The sequence below is a fragment of the Mobula birostris genome, chromosome 7, assembly GCF_030028105.1.
Source record: "Mobula birostris isolate sMobBir1 chromosome 7, sMobBir1.hap1, whole genome shotgun sequence".
NCBI classification, from domain to species: domain Eukaryota; kingdom Metazoa; phylum Chordata; class Chondrichthyes; order Myliobatiformes; family Myliobatidae; genus Mobula; species Mobula birostris.
In genome coordinates, this window is record NC_092376.1 from 120,379,305 (window position 1) to 120,392,412 (window position 13,108).

At 41.5% G+C, this 13,108-nt stretch overlaps 1 protein-coding gene across 3 annotated transcripts in view; it reads right to left on the reverse strand.

The window, feature by feature from the left end:
- Positions 1-12,632, reverse strand: part of ctnna1 (catenin (cadherin-associated protein), alpha 1) — a 119,013-nt gene extending 106,381 nt beyond the window's left edge. The window contains exons 1-3 of one of the 3 annotated variants that reach the window (XM_072263675.1): positions 12,282-12,632; positions 2,912-3,026; positions 2,126-2,321 (exon numbers count right to left, since the gene is read on the reverse strand). In XM_072263675.1, coding sequence (XP_072119776.1) covers positions 2,126-2,321; positions 2,912-3,016 — 301 coding nt within the window. In that variant the 5' untranslated portion in view covers positions 3,017-3,026; positions 12,282-12,632. Of the gene's footprint in view, positions 1-2,125; positions 2,322-2,911; positions 3,027-10,597; positions 10,746-11,266; positions 12,262-12,281 lie in introns of those variants that run through there. The other 2 variants (XM_072263676.1, XM_072263677.1) reach the window with 2 other exon arrangements.
- Positions 12,633-13,108: the final 476 nt, after the last annotated feature.

The following is a 13,108-nucleotide window of genomic DNA, read 5'->3' on the forward strand; positions in this document are numbered from 1 at the left end:
AAACGCGAAGTCTTTGGGGTAACTGCAAGTCTGTTTCTTTGCTGTTGCTTTGCTCACGCTTGCGTACTCGGTGGCGGGTGTCAATGCTTTTGTTTTTGCTGGTGGGAGGAGGAGGGACTGTTGCTTGCTACCGCTGACACCCGGTAGGGGGAGCTGGGGGGGGGGGGGGAGAATTGGGTTTCTAACATTTAACTGTCCTTCATTCTTTGAGGTACTTCTGTTTTTGTGGATGGTTGTGAAGAAAAAGCATTTCAGGATGTATATTCTATATACTTCTCTGACATTAAATGTACCTTTGAAACCTTTGGTATTTGCTTTTGAGGAGAGAATGCTGCCAATGTAGGGAAAGTGGTCTATATTTTCAAGGGAGATAACATCAACATTTATGGAAAGCTGGATAAATGGCTGGTTGGGTTGTGACTGAAATAGGATCGATGTCATTTTTATATTGAAAACAAGATCGAGGGCTCTATATACATTGGCAAAGGATATATTGAAGGTCTTCTTCAGAGTTTGCTATGATGGTGTTATGATCAACATACTGAAGCTCCATGATAGTGGTGTTGCTGACCTTGTTCTTGGCCTTCAATCAGTTGAGGTTGAAGAGCCTGTTGACCATTCTACTGGGATTCCCTGTGGCAGGTCTTGGCCAATGTGGTGAAGGACAGCGGCAATAGAGATGGCAAAAAAAGTAGGTGCAATGATGCAGCCCTGTTTGGCTCCCATCTTGACTGTGAAGGACTCTGATTCAGTACCACTATTGCTGAGTACTATGGCTGGCCTACCATCATGCAGTAGCCCCTGTATTCCTAAGTACAGGTCACGGCAACCATATTTTGATAGTATACACCAGAGAACTTGCTGGTCTACTGTATCAAATGCCTTTGTCAAACGTTCGACAGTCATGTATAGACAAGCATAGAAGGGCACTTTTTCATGCTCACGTTGAGTCCAGAGTTGATGTATAAGCACTCACAACAGTTACAATCTGGTTATTGGCAAGCACCAAACTGATCATCATGAGACTTTCACTGATCACCATGGGCAGTTCAGAAAGTTGACTGATAAGCTAGTTCTTTATTACAAACCCAACACCATGGATCCTGGGCTCATCAGCTGCCTTTCATTTTCCAGGAGAAGGTGTAACCAATCTTTCTCCCTCCTCAGTTGCCCTTCATCTGCCAGATGTGTTTCAAAATGAACAGTTAGGTCAATCTGGCATTCCCTCAGTTCTCTGGCAATGATCACAGTTTTCCTCTCTGGTTGATCACTGGTTGTACTATCTATCAGAGTATGCACATTCCAGCCTCCAAAGGTCACGTTTCTTTTTCAGCCCCTTCCCCGAGTAGGGTGAACAGAGTGGTCCCTACATAGGCTGCTCAGTCGTGGGTGCAGCTGCTGAAGTGCTCTTTCTGCCTCAGTGTAAGAGCCCAGCAAATGAATCAAACACCCATTGCCCAATATCCCAGCTGGTAACTTGGGGCTTCCAGATCTCACAATTCTGCCCCCTTTGCCACTTGCTGGTCGCCACAGGACTTAATCAAAGATGTTAGGGTGGATTCCCTTAATGGAGAACACCTATGCATGACTTTGTTTAATTGGGGAGGCTGATGCATGGGCAGCCTTGGCAGATCAAGGTTAGAGTCGAGTGGCGTGAAGTGCAGGATGACTGGAGAAGCATTCACTGCTGAAGCATTCCTCTGCCTTCACTGCTGTTATGATATCCCACCAGCTCCAACTTTGGGGTCATGGTTGGATTGCTCTTTGTCAGGAACATCCCCATTGACTTACTGCAATAGGTGATCTTAGCAGAAGCTAATGCCCTGGCGGCATCACTCTCGGGAGCCCGGGAACTTACAAGTCTCTCCTCCACAACAAGATGACAATCCTCGGAGAAGGATCATAAGAGGTAAAGAATAGTAATATAGAAATTTAAGCTGTTCAGGCAATGTACTAAGTGGATTTTTTTCCTCAACCCAACTGAGTACTATGTACTAATAGGATTGTAGAAACTGGAAGAATACAGTGCTAGTGTTACAGAAATGAGGCTTGGCTAAGGTGGTTTCATACTGTCCAGGTAATATGCCCAAACTACATTTTTCTTGTATAAGCTAGTTACACATACCTTGCTTGCGTACATCTTCCACAGCTGCAGTCAGTTCTTCCTTCAGGTATTGGCTCTCATGAGCAATTTTCTCACCCTTCTCGAGGAAGTTCTGTGTGGCCTGTTCCACAGAGGCAGCCAAAACATGTGCTTTCTTAGAACGCCCTTTCTTTTTGTTAGATGGTCCCCTATTGCTTGTATTAACCAAGGTAGTCACCTGAAAAGTGAAAGTAAAAGACCTTGACAAATATTGAAAGATCTTTTGACAGAACTCACATTCATATAGAATTGATGCTAAAGGGTGATGATATCTTTAAGAAGTCTGAGTTGTAGCAGCAAATGGCAATGTATGGCTACAGCAAAGAGATGTCATGCAAAAAAGCCAGCACATAGGAACAGCAAATTCAAATTTAAAAGGGTTGAATGAATTCACGAAATGAAAGATTCCCAACTTCTTTATGTGATATCAGCAAAGGAAAATCTACAAGCCAAAACCTTTAGAATAACCACTGCTGCACTTGACTTCGAGGCAAGTGGTCTCGAGTTTAAATCCTACAGGCTCCAATACACGCTTTCCATGCATGCTAGATTGCGCTTCGAGCTAGCAATTGGGCCTCGTAATAAACAGACAAATGCTAAAGAAACAGTAAGGTTGCCACCCAATGCACCACAAGGCATGGAGAGTAACAAATGCCAGATGGTTAGCATAATTTTAACATACCATTTCAATTTCCATAACCAAACTCCCCCCTTACCCAGTTAGATAACGAATTTAAAGATTTACTTATCCTTTCCAGAGTCACTTACCTGTGTGACCAATGGTTCTAATAAACGCTCCACTGCCAGTGTCCTTATTTCCAGATTTTTCGGATCCCATTTGAAACTAATATTCTGAGTGTTTATAGTTGTCATGCTTCCTTGCCTGTCAGATCAAAAGTTAACATGTAAAACTTAAAACTTGAAGGAATCAGTCAAAGCTATAATGCAGTGGTCCCCAACCACCAGGCCGCGAGGAAACAATATGATTTGGTGATATGAAACGATATGAGTCAGCTGCACCTTTCCTCATTCCCTGTCACACACTTGAACATAGGGTTGTCAACAGTCCCGTATTAGCCGGGACATCCTGTATATTGGGCTAAATTGGTTTGTCCCATATGTCCCGTATTTCCCCCGTTAAGGTAGAGCGTTCCTATGAAACCGTTCGTAAGCGGAAATGGCGTAAGGCGAAGAAGCAATTACCATTAATTTATACGGGAAAAATTTTTCAGCGCTCCCAGACCCAAAAAATAACCTACCAAATCATACCAAATAACACATAAAACCTAAAATAACACTAACATATAGTAAAAGCAAGAATATGATATGATAAATACACAGCCTATATAAAGTAGAAATAATATATGTACAGTGTAGTTTCACTTAACAGAATCAGGAAGATTAAGCCAAAACCGATTTGTAGAAAAAAAACCAGCATGTACACGCATGCGCACACAGGTGCCCACGCAAGTCTTCATGGTCATGGTAGTCTTTCTCGGGGTAAACACAAGTGTCTTGTATTTGACTGCTACTTGTGTCCCTTATTTGGGAGTGAGAAAGTTGGCAACCCGACCTGAACAGCACCCCCCCCCCCCATTAAACCAGTCTGCAGTCCAAAAAAGGTTGGGGACCTCTGCTATAATGAAACAAAGTAATGTTTTCGATTAGAAATTAACTGTGTATTCATACCACAAGAACAATGGCACAACTGCAAAGGTGCAAAAACAAACAGTAATATTTTTGGAGACTAATATAAAATGAGTAGCACAGAGCAAAAAGATGGCAATATAAGTTTAAGATTAATTATGCACTTTATACTCTCTAGCAATTTGCTAAATACAGTGCAACTCTGATGATCCAGCATCCTCTAAACTTTTAATTCACTTTTCTTTTATATGTTAGACAGTGGTATAACAACATTTTTCAGGGAACCCAATGAGTTTAGAGGTAGCAGGAGGAAAGAGGAATCAGATGTTTAGAAATCCTAATGGCTCAGCAATCAGATAGCAAATCATCAGTTTTACTGATGATCAAATCTGCAGTAAAGCAAATATAACTAGGCTAGACAAGCCACATGAATATTTAAAAATATCTGAAGTTGCACAATATTATGATATTTAATTTTAGCATTCTACAGTTGCATTTTTCTCTGAAGTACCAACAAATATTCTGGATAACGGCACTTAAATTCCTTTTTTAAAAACATCCCAATTATGGAATATAAGAAAAAGTAAGTCGATAGCCCTGCCAAAAAATGCTGAACAAATGGATGCATGTAACTGTAAGGTCAACTGATTAGAGATATTGCCAAAAAAAAAAGTACCAACAAACCTACATGGCAAACATAACCATTTCCAATGGTCTTTTACCAAGGTCACTGTGTCGCTTCTATATTAAAGCCTTTGAAGGCTTCTATATCAGCTATGACACCACAAAGATCTAACCACAGCTATTCCTCTTCATAATTCTTGTTATCTGCAGCCATTAATGCTGATCACAGCATTCTTCTTCAACCCAGTCTTCTATTACCAGCCAAGAAGCTCTGTCATCGACTAATTTCACTCTTCCCTACTCAAACACAAAAAGGGAAAGGTTTTCTTCCCATTTCCTCATTTCTACCCCTGGAGACCTCCAGCCTTCCTTTCTTCCAATACTGCTTTTGGATAGGTCCACCTAATAACAGTTTGCAAAACTGTGCTGATGATTGAACTCAACACCTGATAAAGGGTATGTCAGGAAACCAAGGGAATACTGGAGTTGTCCTTTTCAAAACTGACAAAAGCACAGGTGAGAGTTCAACAAAAGAATATAATAAAGGTGAAAATGGACAAATCGGTTACAAAATGGACAGAAAGACAGCTGTGAGGCTGTGAAAGATCTACAGTAGCTAAGATAAAAAAAACACGCTTAATGAATATTAAGCAGTGTTTGCAGCACAAGGCTTAAATTTTCCATTCTACCAACATTTAGAAACATAGAAGAAACGTAGAAAACCTACAGCACAATACAGGCCCTTCGGCCCACAAAGCTGTGCCGAACATGTCCTTACCTTAGAAATTACCTAGAAATTACATAGCCCTCTATTTTTCTCAGCTCCATGTACCGATCCAGGAGTCTCTTAAAAGACCCTATCGTATCCGCCTCCACCAGCACCACCGGCAGCCCATTCCACACATTCACCACTCTCTGAGTAAAAAACTTACCCCTGACATCTCTTCTGTACCTACTTCCAAGCACCTTAAAACTATGCCCTCTCCTGCTAGCCATTTCAGCCCTGGGGAAAAGCCTCTGACTATCCACACAATCAATGCCTTTCATCATCTTGTACACCCCTATCAGGTCACCTCTCAACATCCGTCGCTCCAAGGAAAAAAGACCCATTTTACTCAACCTATTCTCATAAGGCATGCTCCCCAATTTAAACAAAGGAAATTACAAACCGTAAGATTAGACATTGGAAAAGAAATCCATCATTACCAGTAAGTGGGAAGGTAGAGCTAAGTATTATTTTATCTGGAACTCCAGACTATAGTGTTGGCAATCTTTCATGTCTTAAAGACAAGATAAACAGGGGCACAAAGTAAACCTATTATTGAACATACCAATTACGACTGAATGAGTAATGTGGAACTATGCAACAACATTTCCATTAACCTAAAAAAGGAAAAATGGCAATGAAAAATAATAAAGTAACAACCAAGAGTTTAATAGAGGTCAATTTTGGAAAATATGATTCCATTACAGTCTGAGACTGTGTCATATAATTCACTATGACTTTCAATATAATAGAAAATTAGAGATCAAGATATAGGATTAAGGGATAAACTGGGACAAATTCAAGACAGGATCAAGTTTAACAGCACAAGACGAATGTGAATGGTAGTTTACAAGGTAAATGGACTAAGAATAATTTCCCAATAATCTCCCAACAAAGATGACAACTGTGACTTTGCAAACTTGATTACAATGCCTGGAAAAAGAGGGAACTGTTTTTAACCTGAACTACTATTGTGCCTCAGAGGGATGCTGTAAAATCAGCAGTTTGGTGGGAACAAAGTGGTTGAGAAATAGCACAACAGCCAATTAGATAGCATCAATTTCACTAACATAATCTACCAAACCTTTGCATTGATGATAGATTGAAAGGGCAGGAAAAGGGGCTTATGGCAATGCTTAACAGCTTCTGAAAGCCATGATTATGTCTCTCCCATGCACTCTGCAACCAAGCAACATTTATTCTAACCTACGCAACACACCCAAAATACTGCAGCAACTCAGGTAGCCAGGCAGCATCCACAAAAAATAAGAATAAACAGTTGATGTTTCAAGCTAAGACCCTTCATCAGGACTGGAAAAAAGATGGGAGGTCAAGTGAGGTAACAACAAAGTCAGTAATAGAAAGGTAAATAGGAGGCTCTGTTGGCAAAAAATTTAAATCAAATCATTAGAAAGTGACATAGAATCAGAAGATGCATAATCCTTGTGGGTAGAGTGAAGAAAATGCACAGGTAAAAAAGATCCCGATGGGAGTTATAAACAGGCCTCTGAACAGTAGCCAGGATGTGGGGTACAAATGATAATGGGAGATATAAAAGGCATGTATAAACGGCAACAAAACAATGGTCATGGGGGATTTCAGTATGCTGGTAGATTGGAAAAAAAATCACATTGATGCTGGATCCCAAGAGAAGGAATTTGAAGTATGCCTACGAGCTGGCTTTTTGAGCAGCCTGTGGTTGAGCTCCACTAGGGAAAAGGCTATTCTGGATTGAGTGCTGTCATAATGAACCAAATTTGATTAGGGAGCAAGCTTAAAGTAAAGAAATCCTGAGGATGCAGTCACCATAATATGATAGAATTCATTCTGCAGTTTGAGAGGGAAAAGCTAAAATCAGATGTATCAGTATTAAACTGGAGTAAAGGGAATTAGAGGCATGAGAGAGTACCTGGCCAAATTTGAAGGGGAGGAGACACTAGCAAGGATTACAGCAGAACAGCAATGGCTGGAGTTTCTGGGAGTAATGGGAAGGTGAAGGATCAGTTCATCCCAAAGGAATGGCATTGTAAAGGGAGGATGCTAGAAACCCAGAGCAACACACACAAAATGCTGGAGGAACTCAGCAGGTCAAGCAGCATCTATGGAAATTAATACACAGGCAACTGCAAATGCAACAAGGAGAGAAATGATGAAATATGAAGGCAAGTTCACAGAAAGTTTTTCTCAGATATATAAAGACTAAAAGAGATGCAAGAGTGAATATCTAACCACTAGAAAAAGATGCTGAAGAAGCAATAGTCAGGTAGTAGTTTTTTGGCAGCACACTTAGTTGCAGGGACCAACCAAAATGTACTATTGTATTTTTTTTAAACATATTTTTAGTGATCGTAAGACCGTGCTGGACTTTAAGTTCAGTACTACAGGTATACCCCATCAGCAAATTGCTCATTGGCAGAGAAACTGAAGGAGCTGGACTTGGTCGATCGTACTACTGTCTGCTTCAGAAAGGCATCGGAAGAGTCGGTGCACAAAGGCAATGTGCAATCTAACACAAACACGAGGAATTCTGCAGATGCTGGAAATTCAAGCAACACACATCAAAATTGCTGGTGAACGCAGCAGGCCAGGCAGCATCTCTAGGAAGAGGTACAGTCGACGTTTCAGGCCGAGACCTGACAAAGTTTTGGGGTACTTGATAAAATAGGCCAAAGTCAGCATGGTTTTCTATAGGTGAAATCATGCCTGACAAAACTGTTGGAATTCTTTGAGAATATTACAGGCAGGATAGACAAAGGAGAGTCAGTGGATGTTGCTTATTTGAATTTTCAGAAGGCCTTTGAAAAGATGTTCTACTGGAGGCTGCTTAACAAAATAAGAGCCCATGATATTATGGCAAAGGCACTAGAACTTTGGCTGACTGGTAGTAGGCAAAGAGTGGAAATAAATGGGCCCTTTTCTGGTTGTCTGTCGGTGATTAGTGGTGTGCTGCAGGAGTCTGTGTTGGGACCACCTCTTTTCAAGTTGTATGTCAATGATGGATAAAGGAATTGATAGCTTTGTGGCCAAGTTTGCAGATGATCTGAAGGTAGGGGAAAGGGCAGGTAGTGTTGAGAATGCATGGTGTCTGCAGAAGGACTTAAACAGATTTGAAGAATGAGCAAAGCAGCAGCAGATATAATATAGTGTAGGGAGGTACATGGTCATGCTCTTTGGTAGAAGGAATAAAGGTGTGGATTATTTTGCAAATGGGAGAAAATTCAAAAATCACAGGTGCTGAGGGACTTGGAATTCCTCATGCAGGATTCCCTAAGGGTTAAGTTGCAGATTGAGTAAGTGGTAAGGAAGTAAAATACAATCTTAGCATTAATTTCAAGACTAGAATACAAAAACAAGGATGTAATGCTGAGGCTTTATACGGCATTGATCAGGCTGCACTGTACTGAGAGCAGTTTTGGGCCCCTTATCTAAGAAAGGATATGCTGGCATCAGAGAGCTTCCAGAAGAGATTGCAGGAATGAGGGGGTTAATGTATGAGGAGCATTTGATGGCTGTGGGCCTATACTTGCTGATGTTTAGAAGAAAGGGGGGGGGGAGGAGTGGAAATCGAAATCTATTGAATATTGAAAGGTTTGAATAGAGTCGATGTAGAGAGGATGTTTCCCGTAAAAGGTGAGTTAAGGACCATAGGACACAGCCTCAGAATAGAAGAACATTCCTTTATAACAGAATTGAGGAGGAATTTTTAGTCAGAGGATGATGAATCTGTGGAATTCATTGCCACAAATGGCCATGGCAGCCAAGTCACTGGTCTATTTAAAGCAGAGGCTGATAGATTCTTGATTAGTATGAGAGTCAAAGGTATGAGGAGAAAGCAGGGAAATTGTGGTTGAGAGGGATAATAATTAATGGAGTAGACTCGATGGGTCAATTGGATCAATTCTGCTCATATGTTTTACGGTCTAAGACAGTTCAACAGGTACAAGAAAAAGTTTAGAAAATTGTACGCCAAATTCATGGCAAATGGGACTAAATTGGTCAGCATGGACCAGCTCGGCCTACTCTATGACTTGTACATCCAGGCTCTTTCTCAAATTTACCCACCAATAAATGGCAAGATTTAATGTAACAAACTCTTGATGCAAAAAAAAACCAACATTTTTTTTAAATCACTAAATGTGCCATATTTTATTTATAAAGAAATAACTTCTCTTATTCATATTCATTTATATATTTATCACATGCACATTGAAACATACAGTGTAATATGTCCTTTGAATTACCAACAAATACAACTCAAGAATGTGCTGGGAGTAGCCCACAAGTATCGGCACACAATTTGGCGCTAACTTAACATGCCCACCTTGTTCAGTAGAACAAGCAACAGTAAAACAAGCTTCCTTCCTCTCTCCCACAGACAGCCAGGTTGCTAACCCCAGGACTCCCAGACATCAGACCACCAACTTCAGTATTGGATTTGCAACCCCGCAGACCCAGGGCTTCTGCCATCGGACCTTAGCTTCCTAAATAGCAGACTTCAGTCTTTACTCTTCAATCTTCAGTATGGACCCAGGACTCTGGCGATGGGACCCTGAATATCATGCCTCAAATTCTGGGCTCACTGACTCGTCGTCCTACAGGCCTCATCCTTAGTGGCTTTCATCCGTGGACCAGAGTCCTTGATCACTAACTTCCCCCCAAATATCTGTTCCTAATCCTTACCCTGACCCCTAACATCTACCTCTGTCCCCAAAATCATACCAATGAACCCAAAAATAAAGTCTCAGCCATGGCAGCGACAGAGACTGCAGCTCAGTGCCATCTTGAACAGAAATTAATATTCTGTAATTTTATGTGTTACCAATATAGAAGAATTTCTTTTCATAACTGCCTTCAAAGTTACAGGACAATTAAGTACTTGAAATATAGATATTGACCAAATACACAAGGAACAATATATGTAGAGAATATACCACAAACATTAATGAGTAACCAATTGTAGACATTTATTATCCCCTTTATTGATTAAATGATAAAATATAGCCCACAAAAATAAACTTACGGAACAAGAATAGGCCATGTATTTCAATGCTGGGAAAAGCTAATCTAGTTCAACTACTCCCCCATCCACTTATGATTTGGAATGTTTCTGAGAACAAGTGGTAGGTTTCTGCCTCTGCCATATTTTCAAGTATTAAGTTTTGAGCTCCCATTAGTTTTTGGATGAATTAATTTTTTCCTTTTCTCCCTTCTACTAATCATCTTAAATCTCGTAAATAATAATAAAAACATTAGATGCTGGAAATCTGAAATAAAATACAAAATGCTGGCAATGTATTGAAGGGCAGCATTTGAGAAAATCTTTTCCAATAGTCAGATCAAGCACCCCCCAGTCAGCTGCTGAATGTATTCAAATATTTCTGATATTGTTTTTGTCTGATATCTACCTTTTTGCTTACCTTACCAAATCCTTATATTCTTGTTTTGATTAAATCTCACCTCAACTCGTTTCAAAGGGCAACAAATCAAACTTTGGCCCCATGCCTCAAAATTAAAACTTTCAAACTACTTAATCTCATTAGTCTCCAAGGCATTTTTGAATGCTTTATTTCCATCATACAATGACCAGAACTCTTGTACTCTTGCTCCGTTTTAAGCAGTTGTAAATAAAGGTTTAGATCCATGTATGCATCATGTTTCCCTGAACATTTTGTGCTTGGATTGGACACACCCATACTGCTTGCTTGTTTCAAAAGTAGCATATGGCCCATTACATCACCAGATTAGTGAGGGAGTGAGGCGGGGGAGGAGGCTAAAAAAAATTTCATCAGACAAAATTCCAGGCCTCCAGACAGCCTAAATACACCTGTCTCCAGTAAAGGGTGGGGTGAACATCGAAACGACCACCAACTAGGTATTATATTACTACCAAGTCATGTCCATTTTGTTGAATGAAACTTCATCACCCACCCTTAGACAAACCAAACAGCATTAAAACATTTGAAATAACAAATATACCAATGTACAGGGAGATTTAGAAATATAACTACCCACAAATACTCCCCAAGCTAAGCATTCCTTATAGTTTGCTAATAGCATAGAATCCACCTCTACTGGTTGATTATTACCTGCACAAACAATGACTTTTGTTCCTATATTTTCAAGCAACTGGAGTCTGCCGTACAATTTTGACGATCCACGCAGGTTATAATGTTTAAGATTCAAAAATGTTTAAGATTTTAAATGCCAATAGAACCTAGTGAAATTGTAAATTTATCTCCTTCTACAGCTATTCTTCAAAATATTTCTTCTCGCACGTTGCCAAAATTATAAATTAGGCATTTAACTGATTTCCCAAAACATCATGAACTTTTTTTTTACAATGGACGTCAGTTTCAGGAAGCTTCAATCCCGGGAGTAAATGAGGTGGTAGCACACGTAACTGAGTACAAACAATGCGACCCCACAGGTTCACAACAATGAGAAAATAGTTCACCATACTTCTCCCAACTTTCAGTTATCACGACATAAAGCCGTATTTGCGGAGTAGATTGTTTTCGAACTGATTTCTTTCCCCTGAAAGAGGCTCAAAAGTCTACAGCAAAACTTTTTTGAAGAAAAACTATTTTTAATCACTGCGCTAACTAGCCATTTAGACATTCCAGAAATACTTTAAATTAATAGTTCTGGAACGGAAGGGTGGAAGAGACTTTAGATTTGTGTTCGGATTACGTGCGTAGGGGCCGAAAGCAGCCGGATCGCGGGCGTTGCCTTCCGAGGAAAGGGACAGGCCCGACCCCCTCCGTCTCCGGTGTCCCGACAACAATAACAAGGAAGACGCGGCCTAACGTTGGCAGCCGGGGGGGCCCGGAGTCGTCGGGTTCCTCGCAAAACCGCGGGCGGAAGAGAAGTTAAAATCTGTGCAGCTGCCCGACCGCAAAAAGGAAACTCTCCAGCTCATTGAAACCAAATCCCGAAGAGCGGGGCTCGAGGCGTCCCGAGCCGCTGGGCGGCCATTTAAACTTCCAAAGAGTTCCAAACGGAACTTTCCGTTGGTCGCGGCGACGCGCGAGCCTCCGGCCCGGCCCGGCCCGGCTCGACCCGGCGGCGCCAACTCCCCTCCCTCACCTCAGCAGCACTTACTTGGTTCAAGTTTTAGGCTGCCCGCCCCTTTCCAAGTGCTCCGATGAACTCCTCGCCGCCGATTTCCTCCTCTTCCGACACTAGTTTAGCAGCCGAGTGAGCTGACGAGGGAGGGGGTGGTTGCAAGCGCTTCCGAGTAAAGTGGCCGCACCAAAGGCGGCGGTCGGAAATGCGGAGCAGGCAAGCAAATCGGGCAGACCCCACTCCCTTTTTTTTCCTCCCCGAGTTCGGGCAGCGAGACGCTGATCAGACTGTGAGGTGGGCGCCGGGTGAACAGCGGCGACAACAGGGAGGGCAGCGCAGAACTAGGAAGAGTTGGAGCAGAGCTCAGCGCCACACCCAGAGCAGCTATGTCATGGAGTCAGGTCAGGTGTGCGCGGCCACAGAGCAGCAAGGGAACACACACCAAGCGTTTCGCCACCCTGTCAACGGCCAGATGTTACTTCTTAAAACCCACGGCTATTACAGCCCAATCCCCCACCCCACACCCTTAAATTCCACTTCAGTTTTGACTTTTTTTAATTCCTAGACTTTACACTGCATGGCTTATGATAAACAACCAAGTGCAAATTGCACCTTCATTCCCTCGCTTCATGGCCTATGGCCGTTGACCAGTCAAAACTGGACTTTCTACATTTGAGAGAGAGTGAGACAGAAGAGAAAATTATTGGTAGAACTAATCAAACTATTCTCCGTGCTGCAAACTCCGATATACTCCCAATACTGAACACGGGAGCAGGATTGTAAACTAAACTGGATTCTTTTTGAAAGGAAACTGAAGAGAATGGGATGTTTTTCTAGTAAGACTTATTAAATACAGTATACTT